At 41.3% G+C, this 27,993-nt stretch overlaps 3 protein-coding genes across 4 annotated transcripts; 2 read left to right on the top strand and 1 right to left on the bottom strand.

The window, feature by feature from the left end:
• Positions 1-2,317: 2,317 nt before the first annotated feature.
• On the top strand, positions 2,318-8,450 carry pde6gb (phosphodiesterase 6G, cGMP-specific, rod, gamma, paralog b). 2 transcript variants are annotated; one of them, XM_066704402.1, is made up of 4 exons: positions 2,318-2,408; positions 5,102-5,392; positions 5,546-5,586; positions 5,937-8,450. In XM_066704402.1, the coding sequence occupies exons 2-4, from the start codon at positions 5,247-5,249 to the stop codon at positions 6,011-6,013; spliced, it is 264 nt and encodes an 87-aa protein (XP_066560499.1). In that variant the 5' UTR covers positions 2,318-2,408; positions 5,102-5,246; the 3' UTR covers positions 6,014-8,450. The 2 variants fall into 2 exon arrangements, with proteins under 2 accessions (XP_066560499.1, XP_066560501.1); XM_066704404.1 differs by lacking the exon at positions 2,318-2,408 and adding an exon at positions 2,558-3,858.
• On the bottom strand, positions 8,448-11,595 carry tspan10 (tetraspanin 10). Its single transcript, XM_066704401.1, has 4 exons — positions 11,392-11,595; positions 10,982-11,037; positions 10,129-10,806; positions 8,448-9,601 (listed from the first exon to the last, which is right to left on the bottom strand). Exons 1-4 carry the CDS (start codon positions 11,482-11,484, stop codon positions 9,283-9,285), a joined length of 1,146 nt encoding a protein of 381 aa, XP_066560498.1. The 5' UTR covers positions 11,485-11,595; the 3' UTR covers positions 8,448-9,282.
• Positions 11,596-12,106: 511 nt separating this feature from the next.
• nploc4 (NPL4 homolog, ubiquitin recognition factor) lies at positions 12,107-27,563 on the top strand. The gene is made up of 17 exons (XM_066704400.1): positions 12,107-12,295; positions 13,418-13,498; positions 15,226-15,335; positions 15,728-15,949; positions 16,256-16,304; positions 16,463-16,557; positions 16,778-16,901; positions 17,294-17,473; positions 18,070-18,156; positions 18,758-18,829; positions 19,270-19,396; positions 19,738-19,898; positions 20,825-20,896; positions 22,156-22,248; positions 22,578-22,694; positions 23,701-23,803; positions 24,531-27,563. The coding sequence occupies exons 1-17, from the start codon at positions 12,281-12,283 to the stop codon at positions 24,689-24,691; spliced, it is 1,869 nt and encodes a 622-aa protein (XP_066560497.1). The 5' UTR covers positions 12,107-12,280; the 3' UTR covers positions 24,692-27,563.
• The last annotated feature ends 430 nt before the right edge of the window (positions 27,564-27,993 follow it).

Raw genomic sequence — 27,993 nt, 5'->3', positions numbered from 1 at the left:
GGTGTCCTTTGCATTATACCAGTCTGACATTATCTGATCTGTCCTACTGGAATTAAAGGTAAGGTCTTTCTGTATTGTGTGGTGGTGGGAATTTGTGATTGGCTGGAAAATAAGCTTACATAACATGTGACTCCTGCACCTTCAGATACATGATTTGCAACATGAAGAAGGGTCTTTAACTTTTCAAATAGAATATTAATTCACTGACTGCATATTCAACGCCAGTAATATTAACAGTAACTTTGGGACAGAACTCAGATTTACTGCAGTCTAACTGTTGCATCTGTGTTGTCCTTGACAAAGTCCACACCCACAAACAAGCACCAAGCCAGTTTTCAAGTGAAACACAAGTGATCTCCACACACTGACATATCCTGTAAATGTACCCAAAATCCTCATGCCATTTTTATTTATTTAGCCCTGGCGAGTATGATCAATACTCAGGTATGATAGATAATGTGTTAAAGACCAGTTAAGTGGTCTAATTTGTACATTAAACGTCCATCCATGCACGCCTTTAATACGATACCTATGTAAACAATATAACTCCTTTTCAAGGCTGAAGGGAGTCCATCAAAGCAGAGCAGCAACTGAAGATCATATAAAGACAGTTCTGTAGCTGTAGCAAAGCACGAGGAAGCTAATTTATTATAATGTTCCTGGGGCTCTGGTACATGTTGCCTTATTATATGTGTGTGGTCATACTATCATTCATTCTGGAATTACAATTACAGACCCATTGAATTAATAATAGGCATTTGTACATGCATTCACAGAAAACATCTCTGTATAGGATTAATGTATTTTAGTACTTAATACATTTCATGCACCTCATTGCAGTCTCACAGCCCTGAAATTCATGTAAAACCCCATAAGATTTTCATGTTGATGTTGATGACATTTCTTTGCTTGCCTTTTAGTCAAGCAATGCTACTGGTGCCAAACATTTTGCTTAATTTCTACATTTTAATCCTTACACTATCAATTTTATGTCATCAGCTGTTTCGTGGTCCCCCAGGGGTTAATTTTGTACCCATTGACAGATGACTTGAGTGTTCAATGAGGCACAATAATCCGGGTCAGAGTCTCTGAAAAAGTAATTGCCTGTCCCTGACTAATAAAAAAAAAAAATAGATTATATACCTCAGGACTAATTATTTTTCTGATTAGGGTATGGCACTTGTTTTTAGTACAGCCTTGAGATAAGAATATTACAGAGTGTAATCCGTTGGTTGAATGGAGGTTTACTTACTATGCCTGAAAAGGATTACCTGGAAGGTCTAATTAATTAAATCTTCAAGATTGCTGACTTATACAGATTCTAGTTCATTATTATTAGGACAATAAAAAAGCACTCCTGATGTGACACTATAGAAGACTCTTTATTACATAACAACGCTGACAGTATCTACCACACCTGTTCATAATATTGGTAAATGTTCTTGCAGCCAATTGGAAATCCAAAATGTTTATACTGACTTCAAGGGACCAGTAAAATGCTACTTTTGCCTTTACTTAGCCACTTTTCTATACATTTATAACATTCATTTAGATATTACATTGTTATCCCTTGAGATGGATTGTTCTGAAAAAAGAATATCATCCATCTTTACAAAAAGTAACTAAGATGAAAAAGACTCATTCTCTGTTCGTGAACTGACTTATTATGCTTCAAACAGATCAGAACTCATCTCATGGTTTTTGATTTCCATGTTATTGTCATTTTTCACGACTTCAACCAGAACATTGTGACTTTAACCAATTGTTCCTGGATAAACTATAGACATGTATGATTTCATAGAAAGAATAGTTTAAAGCAGTGTTTTCTCAAAAGGTGACATCCTTTGTTTAAATTGGTAATCTGATTTATAGAGGGAAAAACAATTATAATAATACTTCCTTCACAGTACCAACCAAGTATTCATTGAAATTACATTTTCCAAATTACTATTTTTCCTGTCATAGTCTTTAGTATAAGATAATGCGCATTTGCAATATCTAGGTTTTCTCTTTGAACAACTGATGTTATATCCACACATTTGAAAACATATTGTCCATATTCAAGTGATATTGATTTGATGTAATCATGATTGAATCTTTCCATTCATGACTGAGTTCCTTGCTTTCAGCCCCACACTAAATCCCTGGATGGTGTCCTTCAACCCAACCCCCCCTACTTCCACCCCCCACCCCTCCAACTGTTCCCTATTGTTGTTATCAGTAGTGATGACAGTGGATCAGCACTGACGGCTTCTTGCCCTAATCCCCTCTGTGGCAGCGGGTATAAGAGGCACCCAGGCTGGGCTCCACACTCAGAGCAACCCTGGCTTAGAGAGACAAGCCTCGGCCAGAGAGAGCCGTGGTACGCTCTCGCCTTTGTCTGGCAAATGGTCACCGCCACATAACCGGTAAGTGAGGAGACACGGGGGCACGATGGTGCTGAGAGAGAGGAGGCAGTTGGTTTCAGAAAGGAACTGTGTTGTACTTTTGGTATCTTAAATATTTGAATACAAGGCATAAATAGTTTGGATTTAGTTTTTTCATACTGCTCTGATTTTTTAATTATTCATTGCAGATTGAGTATATAGAAAGGACTATAAGCAGTCGTTTTACTTACTGCTTTGTGTCTTTCTTCCTTGAACAAATTTTGGGTGATCAGTGAGAATTAATATTAACATAGTCACTATTAAACTATTGAACCGTATTGAATTAGATCATATTTAAGATCTCCTGTTGAATCTATAGTTGTTCTGCAAGTTACCACTGTCAGTGTGTGTGACACTGCTGAGAAGTGTCCCACAGAGAGATGGGGATACTGATGTCAGGGAAATGTGCAGGAAATTGAAGTATAGGGAGTCTGTTAGACTGTCTTAGGTTAAATTAAATGGAGATACTGATGTGTTTCCTCTTCTTTTGGAAGTTTATTAAACTGAATGTATGTTCCTTGCTATGTACCTTATGCTTCTGATGTTTCAATGGCTGTAGGTCTGTAACATTATTTCTCAAGCACATTATGAAGGAAACCATGAACTCTTCTTGGCACAAGGTGTCCATTTTCCAGTTAAAAGAAATATGTAGTAAGTTTAGTATTGAGAAAGGGTTACAGGAAAGTTACACTGTGACTTGTGCATCTGTCAGGACACTGTAATAATACATAATAACAATGTATTAAATGATAATGTTGATGTTCCATTAAGCGGATACAATTGTTAGAGCAGGTTTTGTGGATGTTTCTGTCTTGTACAAAACAATGATAATAATTGAATGACATAATCCATTCAAATCCCTTGTATAAAATTACATGGGTTGTAAGTAGACTCTAGATGACATAAGAGGATACTAGAAAAAATCAGGGAACGATCTGGTTGCTTTCCTGATGCATTATCTTCTGGTATTTTTCTGGACAATTTGTGAAGTTCTTGACTGTCATTTAAACGTAGTGAATATGCAAGGAAATAGATAACTTAATAAGTGGATAGAGATGGAACAATATGAACTAAATGGAAGTGGTCACCTAAGACATAATGGCACAGAAATCCATAATGTTCAAGGATCATATGTGGGGACAACATGTTTCCATGTCAGCAGATTTGAGTCAGACGGACCCTGCAGATAGGGGTTAATATCTCCTGAGGTTAGTGCAGTGATGCACACTTAATTCTCAAATACTGTGCTGTTTGGATTACCGTCGGCACACAGCTGTGAAGGAGGAGCAGGTACGAGGCTTAAGCTGATTTAGAGAGGTGGCTCTGTCACATCAGCACATCTCGCCTGCAGCATTTATTCAAACTGGGAGACTCTAGCTCTCTGAGCCATAGAGGAGGGGGAGACAGAAACTAAATCTAACCTGCATCTGAGGTAAGCGTAACCAGAAAGCTGGTCTTAACAAGATTTATAGTCATTCATTTTACTCTTAAATCCACTGACTTATAATCACTGTTTAACGTACATCTTTTCTGGTTTCTTATATCTTCCTCAGTCACGAATGTCTGCAATTGTTGAACATGATATTGTTCAGGATGTTTGTTTTCAAGACGTTTATTTTGTCTTCTGTTAGGCAATGATGCTTTGGACTGAAATTAATGGGCAGTTGTTTTCAGTGAATTACCTGAAATGTTGCATTGTACTGTTAAAAGCTTCAAATGGGGTCCAGGTGAAGCAAAGCATAAGTCCACACTTTTCCAGCTGTTGTTGTTTTTTGCAGTTTTTTTGTGATCAGGTTGCATTAAATCAACAGGTTAAAGCAAAATCTCAATTGAAGGTTATGAAATACTAAACTTCCTACATATGCTTAAAGGACTGTGTTATGTCTTGCAGAATGGCAGTAAAACTCCCAATATCTATGATCAACCAGCTTCAGTTGTCAAGTGTAGCACCACAGTTATTTGTGCACAAAAGATACTAAAACAACAATTAACAAACTTAAAAGTAATTTCATAAAAGCATTACCAATCAATAAATGTGCCAGTACTGCTATTACTAACACTAGTAATGATGATGATAATCTAAATCTATTTTTCTAAATGATCAATTAGTTTGTAGTATCTTTTTATTACTAATGATACACAGAAAACATATAATACATTCACCAACATATTCAAAGATAAGGTTTTGCAGGTTTGTTTTCTGACTCTGGTGCGCTGTGTATCAATATGGAGGGCATATGTTTACAAGTTTTAGAAGGATTTTAAAATCTTTTCTGTATGTTCAGCATATTCCACAGTGTCCTTGTTCTAATGGGATTACGACTGATCCCCACTCAATAGCACAGCAGAGGGATGCTAATTAAATCGAGCAAGGTTGTTGGAGGGGATTAAATAAAGTGGGTCATCGCCACCGCAGTCATACATGGCACCTTGGAAAAGCCACAGCCAATCACACTGCAAAAGAAAATCCTCCTTGGGATTTCTTCTTATTGATATATTTTTAATCCTGCTCGGTACTCCTCAAAACAGGAATAACGTGTCTCTACCGAGCTCAGTGTGATGTTTGTGGTGCACTGGGTCACCTCAAGTGAAACCAAGAGGACCTTGATTGTGAGACGAGATGAGAACATCGACTCACTCTGTGTCCCCCACCCCCTTCCATCTCCTCTCTGCAGTTCCAGCAACTTAAAAACACCAGCAACTCTCCATAACATCCAAGGAACGTGACTCGGCACCACCGTAACAAAACCCACGCCGGCAAGCGCACGGCATCCTCAACGCACCCTCTCATCATCCGCAAAGCCACCGTCGGCCCCCACAATGAACCTGGAGCCCCCCAAGTCCGAGGTCAAGTCAGCCACCCGAGTGACTGGTGGACCAGCCACACCCCGCAAGGGACCCCCCAAGTTCAAGCAGAGGCAGACCCGCCAATTCAAAAGCAAGCCCCCAAAGAAAGGTGTTCAGGGGTAAGCATCACCATCTGTCCAGCTCATTCTTTGGCAATATTCCTTAGGCTTTGGTGGAATCATAGGAAAGGTTAGAATGCAGGGCACACACACAATATTTCTGTCATGTGGAATGTGGAAGTTTGAGAACCATATTTCCTTTTCCTTTTATAGATTCGGAGATGACATTCCTGGAATGGAAGGTTTGGGCACAGGTGAGTTTCTTTCGGCTGATTCAGTGTGATGTGACCAAATTCATGCCATTGTACAGCAAACTTTGACTCATAGAAACACACCCACGGTAGACAAGTTCAGCCTGCACTGGCCTATGCTTTTCAGATAGCCTATGCGTAGCCCAGATCAAAACTTTGACCTACCCACAGATTGCAAATAACAAACATGCAACCTATCATGATCAAATTTATTGTCAGAAGCCACTTTTTGCCATTTATAAATAAAACACAATAGGGTACAGAGGTGTAATTTTGTGGGTACATTTTGATTTAGTCCCTAGTCTTCAGAAAGTGTTGTTAGTTGTGCTGACAGCTGTTGCTTTGCTTTGCAGACATCACTGTCATCTGCCCCTGGGAGGCCTTCAGTCACCTGGAGCTCCATGAACTGGCACAGTATGGCATCATCTGAGACCTCCAGCTGGCCCACAATCCTCTGTACATTTCACTCCTCACCTCTTCCCTGTTCAACACCCCACCTAGTCCTTTCTGGACAGAAACATATATTCTACAAAACTATAAAAAAAAGAGCAAAAAAATTGAAAACAGAACATTTCTTACAAAAAAATATATATTTCTATTCTAAGAACTCTCTTTCCTATATTGTTTCTGCCTTTTTTTTTCTGCCAGAATTAATCTTTATTTCTGCTCAAGTCTAGTATTCTCTTAGCATCTCTGTACATAAATGGCATCTGTCACCTGCAGTCTACTTCTGCCTACTTCTCTTGTTTTTGTACAGCCTAGCAGCCAACATCCATATCTTAGTCTATCCTCTCTGCCCTAAACTTTCTCTTCTCTTCTCTTCACCCTTCTTATCTCTTCTCTTCTCGTCTCTTCTTCACCCTTTTTATCTTATCTCTTCTCTTCTCTTCACCCTTCTTATCTCTTGGAACAAAACGTGAAACTTACGCAAGCGACGCAGCCTCATGTGAGAATACAAGCAGACAAACCCATGAAACATCTTGCATTTGTTTCATGAGCCGAGTGTTTTCACCAACATCTTGAAAACCCACCCAAGCTAGAAAAAAAAAAATATCTGGGACCTGTAGAGGTGGGACTAAGATCTGGGACATTTGCTGACCATCGCAGAGCATAACTTTCACTTCAGTCACTGCAGACACCCCCGTGCTGGGTTCCATTTCTTCACCCGGAAAACTCAAACTGAACCCTTCTCTTTCTCCTCCTCCTTGTATCTTCTATTAATTTTTTCTGTTTCAATTTCTTACTTCTGTCTTTTGTATCAATGTATTATTATTTTTATTATCTCTTCGTTTATTGATTTTTATTATAAAATACAGAAAAAAACATACACTCAGGGATAAATGCTTTCTTTCTCTATGTGCGGCAGTCACAGCAGCATTTACCAAGCTTCTATAGTCTTTCTTGTGATCTTTTATTTCTATTAAATAAATTGTGCCCTAAGTGACATGGGGCACCTCCATGTTTACATCCTTGTTTGTGAAAATGCAATGTGTTCCCAGACACACAGAGGTGGACAGACATGCTTCAACCAGGTGCTTGTAAACACTCCAGCCTGGTACTGTAACACAACCTGATGAAACCTGTCTTTATCAAGGTCACTCAGTGGCTGAGTAGCTTTTGCCTGTTAAGCAGCGTGTCTTGTTTCACATTTTCTGATGCTGATAAAGCTGAGTTCATCTTTGTTGCATTTGTTTTGTGTTTCTTTTTCTTGAGCTCACCTGTTTACATTTCTTTTCCATGCTATTATATTAGAAGCACAGTCCTTGTCAACCCGGTGTTCATAATTTTCTCTCTGTTTCAGTGTTTTCAACCCTTTCTTTTTGACATACTTTTCTGTTCCATTGTGAATTCATCTGTAGCCCCATCGTCATGACTTGTTTTCCTGTTGTCTGCATGTTTACACAAGCTATTGAGTAGCTCTGTAGCTTATTGTCATTGCATGCTCATTTTAAGTGTTGTTTTTTTTCTCATGTGGCAGGCTTCCTTTTTATTGCACGGTTATCTTGCATGTTACTATGTGTTCAAGCTTGCATTTTCATTCATCTCATTTCACTGTCATGTGCATGTTATCATTGTGTTGCATGCCTTTGTTTTCTTGCATGCTTATTTGCATCTCATTCCTTTTACCATTGCATGGTCATTCTTTCCTGTACATTTCATTTAACATTGTGTTGTATTGTATTGTAGGGTGTCTCTTTCATTATCTTTCTCTTTTTCCATGTTAGATTCTTCATTTTTCTGTGCTTTTTTTATTTTATTATGACATATTGTTTCATTAAATACATCTGTCTTTACTTTGCACCATCCCTTTACATAATTATATTTTGCCCTTTTCCAATTCAAGAAAAGCTAAATATTCCTGCATCACCCATATATCACCTTCTGTTGAGCTTAAGCTGAATTTGTGATATACAGCTTGAATTATAAGGAGATATAAAAAAATAATTATGCAAAGTGATGGCACCTTTTTGCACTACTTGCTTCCCTGCTTGCTTCTTTTCTTCATATGAGTTTGTACTGAAATACTGAATGTATTTTTGGGCACATTTTCTCTCCAACCTTTCAATCTTTATCTGTCCTTTTTTCTTTTATTTTCTCCTATTCTCATGTGTGGGTTCAGGCCACTGAATACCAAAATGAGATTAGTTTGGTTTGGCATCCAGTGTGTTTTGTGTGCTGCCGCTGACAATAGAGGCACACCTTTAAATCAGTGCATTGTGGGTAAACGTCAGAATGATCTGGCAATGCAGACCTTGATTCAGCAAAGGCAGTGGTCCCATGTCATCAGAAACCAAAGTGAACTAATGTCCTCTCTACAGGACCCAGTGAAAATAAAGCTTGAAAAAAAGAGGGAAAAATTAAACTTGCTTCATTTTCTGTGTGTTTATTTCAGTGTTCTTTAGAAAGTAATTTTAGTATACATAAAACACATTGTGATTATATTCTTTACAAAATACAACTTGCCAAAGATAATTGAATTACTCTTTTACATGAATGTGTACTACACAGAAGAAACTGATATAGTCTAGTCCTCAACCTTTCGTTTTATCTGCAGTGCCTGAAAACTGATGACCCTTACTGATCCTTACTTCCCTGTTTTAATCTTATCAAACCCACAACATATCCCAATGAAGAGCTATTTCTTATTACTTGTTCAAAAGAGTTTGCTATTTATAACCTATTAAACATTTAATGATATTTCTGCAATGTGTTTCTAGGATACTATCTAGCACTGCACCACAACAGCTAGGTTTAGCTAGTTAAACTGGTATTCTTCATGTGTGGAATAGTCAAGACTCTCCCTCTACTGGCTGGAGTACGTATTTAAAACAATACTAAGCTTTCCATGATGGGTGCCAGTTGGTTTCACAGACGAGGACTGACACCAGTCCTGGACTACCCTACCTAAACTTACATTGAGTCGAAGACAAGTACTAATCTGGCTCCATGAAATCAGCTCTGATTGTGTCTGTGAGGAAGAAAGCCCTCAGATTAAGTTTGATTCTTTGGTGTTATTTTAAATGCTGGGCTGTATAATCAGGTTTCTGAGTCCCAACACCTTCTGATTCTATATTGCAAGATGAGTTTTCAATAAAATATCTTTCCATGACATATTATTTGTGTTCACAAACCTTGAAGTGTTTTAATAAATAGAACATTGCCTTTCTTAGTACTGTGTAAGTGACTGCTAGAGAGCAATCACATGTCACCCTGCCAGTATGCTTTGCTCTGCTGAATGTTGTCCACCATGTGGGTGGTAATGAACAGGCTCACGACTTGAACACCCAGGAGCACAATGCCCACTGCACCCACAGTGCCCGTATGTTGCCCAATCCAGCGTGAGATGCCACCCAAGCACCCGCCCAGGTAGACTTCGCTCTGGGCCGAGAACTCGTCCAGCCGCTGGGCCCCCAGTCCGCACTGCGAGTTCCACACCGTGCCGTTTTCCAGGGGGTTGACACAGCAGGAGGGGGGCACGCCACACGCCTGGATACCGGGAGCGGTGCAGTTAAAGTAACTGTGAAGTGAGGGACATCAAAATCATTCTCAATTGGGCACTGTGACCTACTGCATAACTGTAACACTGGGCCTTTGAGAGCAACGGACCTGCAGGTTTATATCTTAACAAGTTAACAATGGTTAAATGACCAGCGGTAAAATAGTAATTTCCACCAGTTAAGTAAAATCCATTAAATTCTGCTGGTTAAAGTAGAATCTAAACCAGACAGTGTTGCAATGTTAGCTACCCATGCTGTTATGGTGTATCTAATTTAATGGCTAATAGGTTTACCGATGTATTTTATTATATTTTACAGTATTATACTATTTCTTCTGAGGCTGTTTTTCACCTGTAACAGTGAGCACCTACATTTTACAATCTTTATAAAACTACAAAGAACTAACATTAACACTTGAGAGGGGAAGCTAAAAACATATTGCATTTCCTAACTCATGTTCCTTTCATATTCTGTGTAAGCTGCAGCCTGCTATTCATTGCTGAATGTTTCCAGTTGTATGGAATGCAGTGGCGGTGAAATCACTCACACGTTGAGCTCCCAGTCACGATAGCTGTCCGCCCCGCAGCACCGCAGGCCAGTCTGGATTTCATCCATGATGAAGCGCAGATCCAAGTCATCCTGGTAGCGTCTCAAGGCAATAATCATGCCGTCACGCAGGTATCCCTCAATCTGATCCCGGAGAGAGTATGCCACGATGGCAGACAGTATCTGCAGGGTCAATAGGACCAACACTCCCACAGAGAAGACCTTGAGTAGGCACTGGTTCTCCCGAAGGGCGCCGACACAGCCCGAGAGGCACAGCACTGAGAGGATGAGCCCTAGGGTCATGAAGAGCAACATGGGGTCAGAGCCGATGTGCCCAATTTTCTCCTGGGCAAAAGACTCCTTGTCCACCAGGCCCCACAGCCCGATGGCCAGTGTCAACAAACCCAGTACAGTGAAGGTAAGATTGCTAAAAAACAGCAGGTATTTCAGACAGCAGTTGGCCATGCTCTTGGGTTTCCACTCCTGCCGTGGTCCAAAGCGGTGATCCAATTCTGCCTTCGGTGCTGTCCTCTTCCAGAACACTTCTTTCCTGGGTCGCATTCTCCCCATCAGCCTGGACAGCAGTGAGGTGACAGCTGTATTTCCTCCATGTCTATCAAATCCAGGGGGATTTGGTTGCTCTTGCTGTATCTTCGTCTCTTTAGGGGATACTTCATACCTTTGTGTAAATTGTAAATTGGAATTTGTAAAATGTATTATTTTGAATTGCTATGTTTTAGCTAAGTTGAATTTGTAATGATTGATGCCTTGTACTTCTCTGTATTTTTGCATTTATGTTGTAAGTCGCCCTGGATAAGGGCGTCTGCCAAGAAATAAAAAAAAAATAATAATACCTGTCTCCAGAGTCTGCGTATGCAATCGGTGCTAACAACTCCTTATACCTGTTACCCTTCAAGAAAAGGAGAAATCCAGTGAAACACATGGAAGGAACAACCCTGAAAAGCTTTAAAGAGTCACCCTTCATTTCAGAAGCAAATGTAATGGCCTCCAGGTCCCCAGTTTAACACCTGACTATTACAGGCAACAGACATTTTGGTTTCTTCCACTGAGATTTTCTCTGTAACTAAAGAAAACTAGAGTAAAATACTCAACAAATAAATATTATTTTCATATATTACTGGTTTGTCTAAGTACAGTAGCTCCTCTTATGCCTTTGCTGTGTTTTCACAGTGGACATTGAAATCACATATTGTTGTTGGCAGATACAAAAATAATTATAATCATAAATACAGTTTATTTTTACCTTTGGTATCAGAAGACTTGTCTCATCACTCTGACTTGCACTCCTCTTCATCCAGAAGAATGGAAAACGTCTTCCTTCCAGGTACCACCCCATACTGTAAGACTCAGAACTGCCACCAGTAAAATCCCAAGGTGGAGGATGTCTCTGTAGTTGTAGATGGGAGAATGAGACCGTTCCTCTCGGAGTAGGAGTAAGGGCTGTACAAGTTTGTAGCCCAGGGCTGCCAAGTCATGCATTCCCACATCATGTGAGAGTCACAGCACACAGATTAAAAAGCTCTCACTGTGTCTGGGGTACTGGCAGTGTTGTATGTGTGTGCATACTGGGATGATTGTTGAAATACTATATAGAGTGCAATATCCTTTGTACCAGTACAGAATTATAATGGTTTGTAATGTTTTGTCATGCATTTTGTGTTTGTATCCTTCACTGAACTGGAATAATTTCACATACAAATGGCTCTTGAAATTTGAGACGTTTAATGCACTAGCATAATTTACATATTTTCAGTGTGTGTAAACTGACAGGTTAAATGTTATAAAACAAAACAGAAAGAATGGAGAGAAATCACAAATCAAATGTGAAAGTAGAACAATGCATGATTGTTAAAATTGTATATATATATAACTTTCAACGTTGCGCTTTATCGCAGTGTTTGAAGGGGCGGAACCAACGTCATCCCGGAACCGTGCGTCCCTCTCCCATGTTGCAGCCAGCTCGGCTATTGGCGGCGAGCCCTGTCGGACGTGTTAGCGTGTGACACCCGGTGCCTGAGCTGTGGGATGGAGTTTCGGTGACTCCGACAATTGCAAAAATAACAGACGAAAATCCTGCGGGTGGTAGTTGATCGAGATAACGCACATCGGGAGGGAGAGTGGATCCGGGAAGCATGGCCGAGAGCATCGTAAGTACCGGAGCGAGGGGCCGGGCGGGGAGTTCTGCGGGACGGAGGGACTGTCCGGAGTGATGAGGCAGCAGAATTAGCAGGAACCGCTCCGGGCCTCCGAGGAGCCGGAGACCAAACCCGGCCACAACAACAACCCCTCCGCCTCCCGGAGAGAGACCCGAGTTCATCCCGGGGACAGGCCGGGTGTCCGGATGACGTGGGTGGCAAATAAACGGCATATTATTGTTAATAAACTTGGCATTTATCAAAACTATTCCCCAATGAAGGAGCATTGGTGGATTTGTGTTTGTATCAGCAAATGCCGTTTTTTTAAACACATTTAAGATCTAAATCAATAAATCCCTCTTTGGATGTGTTTTTTCCGACACCCTCATCCTTCATTTTGGGTGCAAACTAGTGATGGAGCGTTCGGTGATCTTTGACGTGTCAATCAAACTAATCCGCGTAACTTTGTATCTGCTGTTCAGTTTATCCATAACGATACGCATTGCCCTGGTTGTAAACTTTGTAGATGTGTGTGTTTTGTTACTGTGTGATCGTTTTAAAATGACACGATTAGATACCGTGACAAGATAATATTTTAATAAACCCGAATGAAAAAATGCTCCTTTAAATGCAGTGTTAGTGTCACCCCAATCGCGCAATGATAGAATGACGGCCAGTGTTTACAACTGTATGAATCCTCTGAAAGATGGAGGACAGCCACCAGATACCCCCTCCCCCATTGCTTTTTTTTTTTTTTGCTAAGTCACTGCCCGGCTGGCTTCAGCTAAACGTTTACTTTAACAAGTTTGTGTACCTGAAACATATATAAAACCTGCCAATTCTAATTGTAAATGCATCTCTATATATTTATGGATATTTCTAACTACCCCCCTTTCCACCACAGGGACAATGCTGCAAACTCGCCTGCAAATACATGTAGTCACTAATTAAGTCAGAAATACAAATTCGTTTATGGTTAGTTTCTATAATAATATTCCAGTGTTTTGGTGGATGACTTTATTGGAAGATTTTCCTTTTGGCATTCACATACTCAATATTCATCTCAGCAATATACTAATGTCATCACCTGCAGTCTAATGTTCATGATCATGATTTCTCTGACTTTTTTTACAGGTCATTCGAGTACAGTCCCCTGATGGGATGAAAAAAATATTTGCAACTAAGCGAGAAACGGCTGCACTGTTTTTAAAGAAGGTACACCAATCCTGTTACTCAATTATTTTCAAAATCGATCTTCGGTTGTAATCTGTTGCTGCTGTCATCTTGAAAGCTGCATGGCAACGTGGAATTGTTTGATCGATGGTTTGGGAGATCGTTCAATGGAAAGGGAAGTGTATTTGTTATGTTAGTGTCTTTAATGAACTGCAGACACTGCACAACAAAATAGTCATCCTGAGGCAACCAAACCCTAGAAATAAATAACAAGAAGTCTATTTCAAATATTACCATACCTTGCTGAAAATCATTCTTTACTGCATTTTTTTGTCATCATGCCACAAAAAAAGCAAAGAAGGAATCGCTTTCCCTCAAGGCTCAGGAATGCACTGCACCACGTGTTAATTTATTTATAAGCTCTGCAGAAAGTAGAACATAGCTCTGCAATGGATACAGTTTTTTGCTGCCATTTACTTCTAAACTGTACAGAGACATAAAATATGACAGTTCCACAGTGCAGCCCTGTAGTGCAGATCCAATATAAATACATTTCTTTTTTGGGAGGGGAGGAGAGAGGGCACACCAAAAAAATGTTTTTTAACTGGTTTTGTAGATTTCACTTATTTACTTTCCTAAAAATTTGAATTGTGGGGGTAGAAATGGAAGATTTTAACATTTATTGCTGACTAAACTCACAATTTTGCTAGATCTTGCTGCATTTAAAGAGAGTACATTTCCCAGTTCTCTTTAATGGTGTAGATTAGATCACTGTTTAAACCCAGTTAGGAACTCCTGTTTTAGTCTGGGAAATGATTTCAACCTCTGCAGTTCCTTGGTGGTATTCAGATTAATCTCATTCTTGGATGAAAAAAAAAGTTTGCAGTTCCCAGTGTAAGAGTAAGATAGGCTAGAGCACAGCATTAAGCTTTAATGCTCTCAATCCATATGTAGATGTACATTTTCGACTACATAATGTTTAATTTCATATGATTAAGTGTTTCTATGAAAGCTCTTATGAGTTACAGTAACACATCTACTTAACGTAGCTCTGGGACTCTTGTCTTTCTTTCATTTATCTGATGGGGCCACCTGATCTCAAAAAATGAAACAGAATAGGACAAAAACAAGAGGTGCTTAATCTTTTTGCAGAATATTTAATATCCATTTGTTCAGTGTCTCAGTGCAAAGACAGTTATCCTGCAATTACATACAACAGTCCACTCCGATGCCGATTGCTTTTGGGGATGCTGCTGAAATATAATATGGGGAATTAGTTTCTAATGACACCAGGTTCATGGGAAGTAATCAAGGTATGCTCCCTGGTTTGTGCCAAGAAAGCTTTGTAATCCAGAGTTCGGTTGAAATGCATACAAAGACTCGATGTTGATTTGAGCGCAGTGCAGCTGCCTGCTGATGGCATGCTGCCAGGAACTTGTCTGCAAAAAGTACCATTCCAGGTATTTAGCTGAAGAAATTGGTCCATTTGATTGAATATAAGCTTTATCAATCTTTATCATCCTGTCTCTTATTAAGTATTGCTGCAGAACACACAATCCAAGCAGTGCAACCTACTTTTGCTCCCAATGACATAATATGATATTATCTCTAGTGAAGAAGCATCCTGCATGTCAGATTTACATCCAGTGCAGAAGTTTAACATGCAGAGAGGAGGCAGCTTGGAAGCCATTGCATACTGATGCCATACTGAATTGACTTGATCTTTCCTCATGGTGCTGTACTCTGATCTGTGTGCTGCTTCCCTCCAGGTCGCCAAGGAGTTTGGCTTCAGTACCAACGGCTTCTCCATTTACCTGAACAGAAACAAGACTGGAGAGATTGTCTCCCAGAACAAATCACTCAGTCTCCTCAAGATCAAGTGAGTATTACCTCAGACAGTAATTGACTTCATATCAAAACATTATGAGACTATGTAATGAGCTGCTGACCCACAGGAAATTGTCTGTCAATTTTAATTCTTAATCGTTTTTTTAAGAAATATTTCTGAGAAATGCAGTCAATACTATGTTTGTACTCTGCATAAATGTTTTTCTCTGTAGAAATGTAAGACACCTGATATTCATTAACATGAGGAGATTAATACTTGTCACACTGATTTATATTTCCTGCCCTCTTTACAATGAGTGGTCCTACGCTTAAGCTTTTGATTTGTTTTTACTAAAATGTAAATCTTTATGGACATACTTAGCCGATAATGGTAGTTCTCCACCACTGATCTCTGAGTCACGCCTGTGCGTTATTGCCCTGCAGGCATGGAGACATGCTGTATCTGTTCCCCTCCGGAGTCCCTGGACCCTCTGGTGAAGTTATGGATGTGGTGGCTCCTCTGGCATCATCATCATCATCTTCATCATCATCATCCTCATCATCGCTGTCACGAGGTCAGAGTGGTCCGCAAGTCGTGGAAGATGAGATCGACCAGTACCTGGCCAAGCAGGATGGCAAGATCTACAGAAACCGAGATCCCCAGTTGTAAGCACTGATTGCACCTTTGCCATGTAAACGATCCATCTTTATACCTTGGAGAGAATCTAATTCATTTTTGATAGTCTGCCAATGTTAAATGTCAGCTTCTCTTGACATTTCCATGATCACCTTTAAGCACTTGTTGGAAAAAAGGCAGGGGTAGCTAACAGTCAATCATGTGACCAAGCTACAAAAACAGGGTTTCTTTATTTTCCTCTCTCTCTCCAAAAGTCTCTAGATGAGCGGTCTTTCATTCTTTTACATCAAGCACTGCTGGATTTTACCCCTCCTGCTTTTCTCCGCTTTATTTAGGTGTCGGCATGGGGTCATGGGGAAGTGTGTGCACTGTGTCCCCTTAGAGGTGAGTTTTAAATTGTATTTTGTTTTTACTGTGTGCAGCTTATCTCATCTTCAAATGCGTATACTCTTGAGCTCTCTGACTCCCAAGACACGACTGGATTCGGACAGTTATAAAGATCTTCTTGTGTTACTTGTGGCTTTATTTTATTTTTTTGACAGCCCTTTGATGAGGATTACCTGAACCACCTCGACCCCCCAGTCAAACACATGTCATTCCACGCCTACATTCGCAAGCTCACCGGAGGCGCCGACAAGTGAGTGGCTGAAAGAAAAAAAAATGTACCAATGTGACAAAACTAACAAAAAGATAAACTGACATGCTGCGATTGTGATATTGTGAATAAAAAGGTATCGTTGCACCTTCAAGTCTTCCTAGGCTTTGGTATCTTGATGCTCTTTGGCTTCCTATATAGAAGGCTTTGAGATCTACAGTACCCGCCTGCTGGAGTCATGTTTATGCCTCTTCTTTCTCAGAGGGAAATTCGCGGCCTTGGAGAACATCAGCTGTAAGATTAAATCAGGCTGTGAGGGGCATCCGCCCTGGCCGGAGGGCATCTGTACCAAATGTCAGCCCAGTGCCATCACACTAAACAGACAGGTATGACCTCCAGTGGCCAGTTACACTCTATGTAGTGTTGTGATGCTGCTGCTTTGTTTCCCGCTGTTCTGTCCTTTTAACAAGGCTGTTTAACTGAATATTGAACCCATGTAAAATGGGACAAATTAAGTGCTGAATGTTCTTTTTATTTATGGTCATATCTGTGAGAGAGGAGCAGTTTTTCATTAGGTCTTGCTTGAGCATTTTTAGTTCTATAGCGGAATAAACCTTATAAACAGTTACGGTATTCACATTTCAGTCCTGTGCTCCCGCATAGCCAGGCAATGGCGAGAGAATATTCACCAGTTGATTTTGAAAAGCAGGAATCTAAACCGAACCCATGCCCTTATCCCAGCAGCCCTGAGGAAGGATATTCTTGTGTTCTCTCTCAGAAATACAGACATGTGGATAACATCATGTTTGAGAATCACACCATCGCAGACCGCTTCCTGGACTTCTGGAGGAAGACGGGCAACCAGCGGATGGGCTATCTCTACGGGCGCTACACCGAGCACAAAGACATCCCGCTGGGCATTCGAGCCGAGGTGGCTGCCATCTATGAGCCCCCACAGGTGAGCATGACACCGGTAGAGAGAGAGAGAGATGGCCTGTATCTGTGTCCCAGCCCTGTCAACCCCCTCCGGTCTACTCACCCCATAATACACTTCAAAACAAGGTCTACATCCTGTGAAAGACCAGCTGTATCATATTTACAATTCTGTTATTATGATTTCGATGTTAGGTTAATGATTTTACTGTTTGACGCACAGGAATTGTCCTGTAACTGTCGGTGATGTCTCATTTAAATCCCTTCTTTTATTCATTGGTAATTTTATTTTTGTGTTAAATGGGCGCACTGTGCAGAGTCTTCCTCAAGGGGGCAGTGTCTCCACTTGGGCGTGGGTGTCATTAGACCACGGCTAAACGGTCCCAGCAGCCACCTTGGGTTATGCCCAGATTGTTTTCAGTCACGGGATTAAATGGTTCTCTAATGTTGTTGTATACAAATAAATCTTTAACAGACTTACATGTGAGTGTAATGAAGTGATAATCATCTTAATTATTGTGCTCAGTGTGTTAGCAATTGACTTTTTTTTTCCTCCATCAGTGTAAGTAGTTGTTTCAGGTATGGCTCTTGAATGATGATGGGGTGTTTGCCTGCTTTCAGATCGGTACTCAGAACAGCCTAGAACTGCTGGATGACCCGAAAGCTGCCACGGTGGAAGAGATTGCCGCTAAACTGGGCCTTTGTAAGGTACGTCCGTGCATACTTTCTTTGAATAAAGCCAGAGGAGTCCTCCAGGAAGTCTCTCATACATTAGATTCCATCCCAGGTCCCGTACCTGGCGGCATCTGGCACGTTCTCCCTTTAGGAAAGAGCCTAATGTGCTGGAATCCCATTTGGAAGTTATCACTGAAGGGCATGCAAGGAATTCCTTAGCATCAGTTGATGAATGGCTTCCATATGCTATCGAGACATAGTGGATGTGTTTTTTCAACCCTTTTGGGAATCTGTTAACGTTACAGTGGTAGGGTGACTTGCTGATGCTGATTTGGTTTTGTGTGTGTTTTGGGTTAGTTGTGATTTATTTTTAAATAGAAGTGGCTTGAGGTAAATGTTTCTTAATTGTCTCCATACGCCACCAGCTTTAAGGACAATATACTCTGTTTTAATATAAGAAGGTGGTGATAATATACATGTAAAGCTTTCTAGTTGCTCATGACAACAGAATATGTAATTCCAGGGTATGGGAAACAAAATCTAGTCCCCCAGAGCTAGGTATTTTAATTGTGAAATCTAATTAGGGGAGTGCCTGAACTTGATGGCTGTTCTCCCTTTCTGACCCTTGTTTCAGGTGGGGTGGATATTCACAGACTTAATGTCCGAGGACACCAGAATAGGTACTGTCCGGTACGGCAGACACAAGGTGAGGATTGTAGGACAGCAGAATCTATTTAACTCTGGTTTTGAAGACGGTACAGACAATGTATAAGTAATGTGTTTCTGGAGGACACCGATCTGTTTTATTATGGCTTGGCTCACAATCCAGATGTCTCTGATTTTCAACCGTCGGAGTTTGAATATATTGGTATACTTAAGTTTCTTTTGACAACCTAAAGTCTAGGAAGTTTCTCTCGTTTCATAATTGGAAGTGCTGATTTTGACAGAACAGTGACTAGATAAACTGTTTGAGCATTAGATTTCAAGATGCAAGCTTAAAACCGCTCAACTCATGTTCACCAATACCCAGATGGGTATAGTTACTCTAGTATAACCTTTATATAACCCAGAGAGCAATGTGTGATGTACTAAGGCTTATGTCTCTTGGTGTGTGAGTGCTATTAAGTTGTGGCCCTTGAATTGTAGGACTCCTATTTCCTGAGTGCGGAGGAGTGCATCACGGCCGGAGATTTCCAGAACAGACACCCGAACTCCTGCCGCCTTTCTCCCGACGGCCATTTCGGCTCCAAGTATGTCACCGTGCTGGCAACAGGTACGATTTGGGAGACTGGTTCAATTAGGGTCTCTGTGTACACCGAACCTTGAGCTGTTCATTATTTAACTCTGAGCAAGTCCTTTGTCACACTTGATGGTATGCAGGCATCTTCCTGACTGCTTGCCTGAGGATGCAGTGTCAGGATGCGGGCAAGCTTGGTCTTACAGCCAGTTAAAGGCACTGAACTTCACTGTATGTAACCATGACTTGGCACAGTAGTCATCATTAATACAGATGTGAAGATCTAACCCCCACAAACATGTAGTCAACCCCTTCATCTCTGTGTCCAATAGCTGTTTCTATGAATCTCTCTCCTCTCTCTCTCGGTTTCCCTGCAGGTGGCCCTGATAACCAAGTCCACTTTGAGGGGTACCAGGTGTCCAATCAGTGCATGGCGTTGGTACGAGACGAGTGTCTCTTGCCGTGCCGCGACGCCCCAGAGCTGGGCTACGCCAAGGAGTCCAGCACCGAGCAGTACGTACCGGACGTCTTCTACAAGGTACCGGCTGGGGAACGGGGCTCTGCGCACACGCATGCACGCACGCACACACATACACAGGGTGCTGTCTTCTTATGACACATGTGGCACCCAGCCCTGAGTGAGGGCTAAATTATTATTATTTTGCATGTTTTATTAAATTAAATAAAGTTTGACATTGTTATAGAGACATAATGCACTTTCTTTCTAAGATTGATTTATTTTTAAAGTAGTGCCTCACAAATATGCTCTGAACCATGAGCATAATCCTAACTCAAACCCTAATTCACAAACGTAGGCCCATTTATTTTGTCCCTCCCTCCCTCCATTGTAAATCTATGTTAGAATGCCACAGTAATGTAACTGTGAATATTAAAAAGCTATGTAGATCTCAAGAACTTTAGAATTAAGCAAAGTGTCACTTTCCTGGTGGGAAGTCTTTCTCTAGAGTCTAGGGTGGCCTCTGGGGGCAGAGCCAGCCTGGATCTTTGTTGCCTGAGCCAATCAGGAACCAGGGCCAGCAAATTCTGGGGCTTTGCCAGCCGTAAATTGCAACATGTTTTGGATCACGACTACTGTAATTAGCCTTTTATATGGGAGTAAAAATCTAAATAGTTATCCAAGTCTGATCAGTTTGTTTCAAGGTGCAGATAAGCTGATCTAATGAAGACTAATTAGGGGGTGTGTGGGTGTGCAATACGGGTTTGAGAAATTATTCGCAGTGAGAAGTGAGCTAATTGCAGCTGAGGGGCCAAAACATTTAATTTCCCTTGGCTGTAAAAATCAAAAACAGTGATCCAGGCTTTTTGCTAGGTTTATTTTCATAGTTTCCTCCAAGCTGCTGTTTTTTTCCCTTTGTGTAACTTCTGCTTTTGTTATTGCATTTGTACTGTTCCATATGCAAATGTGGTTGGGTTCAAAATTCTGTTGCTTTCTTTCCTCAACAGGACAAAGATAAATTTGGCAACGACATTACGTATTTAGCACGGCCGTTACCTGTGGAGTACCTGATCATCGATGTGAGTATCAAAACTGGCTATTGGTCGGCTGCTTTGATCTCTTCTAGTGAGGTTCAGGCGTTGCAGTGTTTCAGTCAATTATGTAACCAGGCAACGGCATGTTTAGGAATATTGCAAGAGATGGAATACATCAAAGTGTGAATGTAATGTTCTAGAACAAGAGAACACGGTTAACCCTTTCAACTCTGCATGGAGAGGTTCACTTATCAAAAAAGAGAAGTCTGTATATATTTCATGATTCATAGATTATTATGAAAGTAATCTACTTAAGAATCCAACTGAGGGTCATCTCTTTGGTGGATGCTTCTGGTCTGATGACAACATCCTCGGCACTGTCAGATTCCTGAAACAGCAGCTCTTCTACTCGTTTAGCTGAAAATGTTCCTGATGGAGCTGCTCCAGACTTCTCTTATGTCTGTTTATGACATAATTTTAATCTTTCCAAAACAATCCAAGTTATAAAATCCAGAGATTCTCCTCTGACGCACTCACTGTGTGTTCCCTGAGGGTTACAAGGTTATAGCTTCTGAGTTTGAAGGGCTACCACAACACGACTGAGTTAAATCAATGTGCTACAAATTCACAATGCAAGGGGTTACTGCATCACTACAGAAAAGGCATTCAGCAACCTGTTGCATTAAACGTTGTGTATAGTAGAATGCTTGATGCACAAGTGAGGGAGTTAAGCAAAACAAATTAATGAAACCTCACAGCAACAAACTTTCAGAAGCTCCAGATTATGATGAATTTCCCTTCTTTGTGAATGCAACACAAAATAGAAAAGTTAAACTGAGATTTTTCTCTGAATGCACATGCCTGTTCTAATTATAAAGGGACACATTTAAATCCGCAGAATATGTTGAGGTCCTGCAAGGATTACTCGATCATTTTTGATCAGATCTTAAGCAGATTTTGAAACTTTTAATGAAAGGGAAAGATAAACTCCCTGTGGAATTTGGCATCCAAGGAATAGCAGACGGCCAGGCCAGCATAAATCAGCATCCCAACTTGAGTTATTTATGGAGGTGCCTAAGAAAATTAACAGATGGGAGACGGAACAACAGGAATATGAGATCATTTTAAAACTGCAGTTTTTGCTGCAGATCTAACCACAAAAGGTTCAGTTTAAATATCACACACATATTGCGTTTACATGGTATGGTTTGTGCATCACAGGGTTGTTTGCTATAGTAAGATTTCTTTATTGTACTTAATGTGTGAGCAGAGGAGTTACTGTCTTACACTGTGTTCCCTTAAAGATCACCACCACCTTCCCTAAGGACCCAGTTTACACATTCACATCGACGCACCGCTTCCCGATCGAGAACCGTGACGTGCTAGGAGAGACACAGGTGGGTCTGCAACAGTAGAGAGGACATTTTTGTATCCTGCTCTGTTTTTGTTTTGTGTGCCATATATTCTTGCTATCAATACCACACTTCAACATTTTACATCACGGTTGACGTTCTGCACAATATTTACTGCATTTGAGCACAACTAAACATCTATAAATTGTCTTAACAAGTGACACCATCATGTGCCCGATGGATGTCTACAGGAGGAAGAGAGTTTTAATGAGTACAAACTTCCATCTTGAAATGCCAGAAAGTTTTTTCAATTTTTGTATATTTCCTCTGAATGTGTCTGATGGTGTGATTTTCTCTCCTCTCTCTGGATTTAGGATTTCCACAGTCTAGCAACGTATCTCTCCCAGTGCACCTCCACTGTGTTCCTCAACATCGTGTCTGATTTCCATCTCCTGCTCTTCCTGGTCACCAACGAGGTCATGCCCCTCAGGGTGAGAATAGTGGGGTCGTGACGGGGAACTGGAGGGTGGGTCTCGGCTCGGGGTCTCTCTGCTTTCTGTGTGACTCTGTGCCGGACACACAGGTCCATGTGTTTTTCCTATCATCTGTGTTTTCTAACCCATTCACATACTCCCTCACGTCCTCCTTGAATATATTCAGTTCTTAATCTCCTCTTCCTCCTGAGTACGATTTTTCATTCTGTCAGTCTTGGCTCGTCTTGATTCTACACACAAGTATCCTTGTAAAGACCTGATCACTTAACATGAAGATCTGAGGTTTGTGGTGTTTAGCTAGCAAAGCCGGCCTGCATTCTACAAAAGAAAACCCTCCAGGCGACTTTGATAAATATAAGCTACAGTATAAACAGCCTGAGAATGATTTCCTCCCAGCTGGCCAATCTGGATCAGTTCCGTCATTTTTTCCTGTTGAGTTTCTCTGGACTTTAACTGGACTGGGTTTCGGGCCCTGGCTGAACCCCAGGCTCTGGAACTGATTAGCGCCAGTGCTCATGGGAAGGATCCGAGCTCGGGAACTGGTCTGAATGTCTCCCAGGCGAACGGCCGGCGTGCCTGGAGGACAGTGTTGGCCTGGGGAGCAGGCTGAGATGGCACCCGTATTCAGAAGAGGGCAGAATGATTGGGCCAGCCATGTCGAATGTTTTTAACGTTTGCTGAGGTCTTGTAGAGCAAAGTGAAAACATTAATGTGCATAAACAAAACCAATCACACTCTCCGATGATGTCACCCTGCTCCCTCACGACACATGCTAAAGTCCTCCACTCCTGACTTTCCACAGCATTCGCCCAATTACCATCAAAGGTGAAATGTGTGTCGCAGCTGTAGTGCTCCTACGTTTAATACACTCAGTCTGTCCAATCTCAGTTTTGCAAAAATTCCTTCTTCATCTGGGTAACAATCCTTAAAATTAAATCGAGGAGCATCTTTTTTTGTGTTGCTATCTGTTATCTATAGGATGTGTTTGTCTCTGTGCACACAGGACAGTATCGGGCTCCTGTTAGATGCAGTGAAGACCTCCAATGAGGAGCTGGCACAGACCTGGAAGAAATCGGAGCAGTGGGCAACGATCGAGCAGCTCTGCAGTAAGTGGTGGTGGTGTCGAGGTGGCTGGGTGAGGACCTTGTGGTCCGCAGTGAAAAGACAGTGGACTTCACTGCAGGATGGTCAATGCCAAGAGTCACAGCTCACTGGAGGAAAATGTGACTGTTTGCCTTGGAATGAAATACAGATTAGGCGCTGAATTGGCCAATGTTGATTCCCAGTGAGGAGGTGTTGCTGGACTGCTTCTGGAAGGCTGTCGGGTAAAAGTTCATCCCCTGCAGTGGTGTAATTATGTCTGGGTCTGTGTTAAAACATTTAGTCATCGCCTGGGGAATGGCCTGTCTGATTCTGAGAAGCTGGGTAATTAATTTGTTAATATCAGGGGTAATTGTCCTGTACTTTTTTAAACAGATTGACTTTCCTTGCTACAAAACCGATGTGTATGTTTAAAAAGGGACGCATGATTATTCACTACACCAGGGAATCCCAAACTGGTCCTGCAGGAGGCCCTGTCCTGCTGGTTTTTGTTCCAACTGAAATCTTAATTGCTTAATTGAACTAACAATGCAATATAAAGCACAATTCTATAATTAAGAGCTCAGCTGGAACAAAACCCAGCAGGGCAGGGGGTCCTCGACTACACCTTGTATTGTGTTTATGAAGCTGAAACTCATGGGTCAGTGTGCGCGTGTGCGCAGTGATTTTAGTAGAACGGTCCTGTGCCTTTGCCATGCATATGTTGAGTAGCATTTCTGTGTCCCGTTACAGGTACAGTGGGTGGGCAGCCCACGGGTCTCCATGACTATGGGGCCATCGGAGGCCCCTCAGCGCCCGCCTCCACCTCCTCCATGTGGTCCTGCCGCCACTGCACCTTCATGAACCAGCCCGGCACCGAGCTCTGCGAGATGTGCAGCCTGCCCCGCAGTTAGTGCCTGCCCGGCCAGGTCGGGGATGGGAACAGTAGGGCGGAGGACTCAGATCGGCAGCTGCGTCACTTGTGCTTGGATCGGCTTCAAGACCCCAGGTCTCCCTCTCGAATTCTCCAAAAAATAAAATAATAATAAATCACCCTCTCCCCCCGGCACGTTCTCTTCTGCCCTTCCTGCCTCGCAGAGGAAACAAAATGCATCTGATGTCGGCTCTCTTGTCCTAAATTGATGTCACTGTGCTATTTGATCACCGCAGCAGGAGGCCCTTAACAGAACTTTCTGATCATGTCCATTGGACTGGTTCCTGAGCCCCCCCACACGGTCCCGGGGGTGCCAACTCTTTGCCGGTCGGGATGTGTTTGGCTAAGGATTGCTCCCCTGAAATGTTGGAGAAGCACTTTGGTCAAACCTGTTCCGAGGTCCGACCGATCCGCGCCCCCCCACCCCCACTCTTCACTCCCCACTCTCGGTTTGGCAGTTTTCAATTTGGAGATTTGTGTAAATACACTTATAAGGAATGATGCTGTTATTTAATTGCAAATTAAGCTTTTTTTTTTTTTTTTTTTTTTTTGTTATAATTCTATTTATGGAAGTGAAACCATTCTATTTTTGTTCCGTTTCTTCAGGTAAGAGTTCAGATTCAGGTACAAGACCAAGCTTTGAGCGAGAGGTGATGAGATTGTGAGGCACCCCCCCGACTCCAGACGGGTTGTCCTCTGACTCGACTTTGTCTTCTCTGGTTGATGGCAGGTAGCTTTGCCTTTGGATGTTTATTGGGCTTTATGCGTAACCCAATACTTTACACACGGTTTACTCCACTTAACAACTGACAGCTGCCCTTGACACAGTCCGTACGATTTTGAAACGGGCTCTGCTTATGGTTTATGTGGACTTGGCTAGTGTGGACTTTCCTCATTTATTTCACTACTCAGTATAAATCCTTGCTTCTTCAATCCCGGACTGAATTTCCCTAAATTCATCTTCAGTTTATTTTTCTTTTGGGGGGTGGGGGGGTCTCTAAGGGTCAGCTCTTGCATTTGGGGGGTAATCCAATTTTGGTGGGTGTGAATGACTTTTTGACTAAACTACACCCCCCCCCCCCCACCCCCCGAAAAAAAACGTAACTTTTTATGGATGAAACGCAACTGTTAATCTGATTTATGAAGAAATTAAAGGCACTTGATTTTTCAACCCCTCCTTCAATGTAATTGTCATGCTTACAACCACTTCCAATGATTTCCAGCACTTGGTTGCCTTCATATTGGTCTTTTGATCTGAGATACAAAAAGATATTAAGCTTAGAGTGTCAAGCTTGGATTATTGTTGCTAGTTTGAGCTATTTTTCTAATTTTGCCCTCCTTTTATGTCCAGATGAGAGTGATCTGTTTTTAGCTTTTACAGACCTAACTGACCTGCAAACTCATCAGATTTGATTTGGTGTTAGAGGTAATATTACCAGATTACCTAATTCTTTCCACATTCCCTTTTTCAAAAATGTGTTGTAATCTGCATCACCTCACCGTTGGCTGCCTTGCAGAAAAGCAGGGTTGTGTTTTTTGTCCGCACACATGCTGTCACTCCATAATGGTGTCTATTACCAAGAGAGCTAAATACACTCGACTGGCGGCTCTCCAGAGCGAAACAAACATGGTGAAAAGTTTTCCTGCTTCCTATTGATCTTAATGAGGAGTTGAACTTTCTACGTGTTCAAAGAGTTGGAGGTTAATGGTTAGAAGGGTCGCAAACAGTTAATCTGAATGGTTCATGGGAAGGCCCTCTGAAGGCCAGTATGCTTATTTTGCAAACCATGTTGTTCAGCCCATATGGTTGGACAGGCGACTGGCAAATAACTGAACCAGGGTCATCCAGACCTTTATTCCTAAGTGCAGAACCAACTGCCACCAAGCTTTGTATTCCCTCCTATATATTTAAAAGTGAACAACCTGTATTGATTTGTTTTCTCAGTCCCACCAGGTTTTTTTAAATTTATTTTATTTAAGAGTTTGTCATGCAATTGCAGCACTAGAAAGAATTAATTTATCATTGGCACTAGCAGGACCTGTGTTTATGTACTGGATAGGCATGGAGCTTCTAGTCAAGCAATTTGAAGGCAATAGCGTTTCGGCAACATTGCCCCTCAGACTAATACCGAAAGCATTCTGAGTTTAATTGACGGCAGATCTTTACCTTTGGATTTTATCTGAATCCTTCCTCTTGTTAATGGGATTCATTTCAGTTTAGTATAGTACTTTGTACTTTGTACGTGTACAACCGCTCATTGGCAAGTTACAGTTTCACTACAAATTGTTAACTCTGCCTCATTGAAAATGAAAATGAAAGTAGTGGAGAAGATCAGGGGTGGGCTGCAGATTTTGTGGTGTGTTATTATTATTTTTTTTATCCCCAAGAAACAAAGCTTCTTAGTATCTATAAAGTTTGTTTTGTTTTTATACTTAATATTCTTAATGCTTTGTGTGTGTGTTGGTTCAGAAACAAGCACAGGGAGCTGTGTGAATGCACTATGAGTATCTTTATGAGAATAGAAGAAAGAAGTTAAAATAAGATGAGAACGATTGATGGAAAAAAGTAACAACAAAAAAGAGGTTTCCTTTTCCGTGTTCTGTTATCTAGATCCTTATGCTTTCTGTACGTGAGTGGGAATGATTTGTACATTGGGTAACCGCTGGTGAATGACAAGTCAAGATTGAACTTCTTTCACTGTGGCGGATTGAGATCCTGGGGCTTGTGAGGTGTCCCTGAAATGACTGTAACCATCTCATTCTCTGGCTTGCCAGCGCGCAGTATGTTGTTGGGTTTGAAGTTTTAATTACAGCCCTGCCAGTGAAAACTCTAAATAAAATCAAAGGAACGATGTCTTGTCTGCCTCCTTCTTTTCCCCATTTTGATCGATCATGTTTGCTCATGACAGGACTCCCCTTCAGATTGATCAGGAAAACGAGATTTGGAATACAGCTTAATTTCCTGAAATCAGATTTCTGATTGATCAAGCGTGTATGGTATTTTATGGTCTGTTTAAGCATGTACTTAATATTGGACTTTTTCCTATACTTCGCATTAATTGTATTTTTTTTTTTTTTTTGTTCTATTATCTTGTTACTACTGTGACTGTGTAAAAACCAGGTCACCATTTGCCTGTTACATTTGGAGAGTCTCAAAGAAAAGTACATTTTCTGTTCTATCTATATCTATGAGTGTCGGCCATGTCAGCTTACATTTTATTAAAGCTGATCTTATTGTGATAGATTTTGTTTGAAAAATAGTCTGAGCAGCAGAAAGCTCCA

Source organism: Amia ocellicauda, chromosome 5 (assembly GCF_036373705.1).
Source record: "Amia ocellicauda isolate fAmiCal2 chromosome 5, fAmiCal2.hap1, whole genome shotgun sequence".
In the NCBI taxonomy this organism is placed as follows: Eukaryota; Metazoa; Chordata; class Actinopteri; order Amiiformes; family Amiidae; genus Amia; species Amia ocellicauda.
Note: the sequence above shows the minus strand (reverse complement) of the source record. Positions and strands in the feature narration are given on the sequence as shown.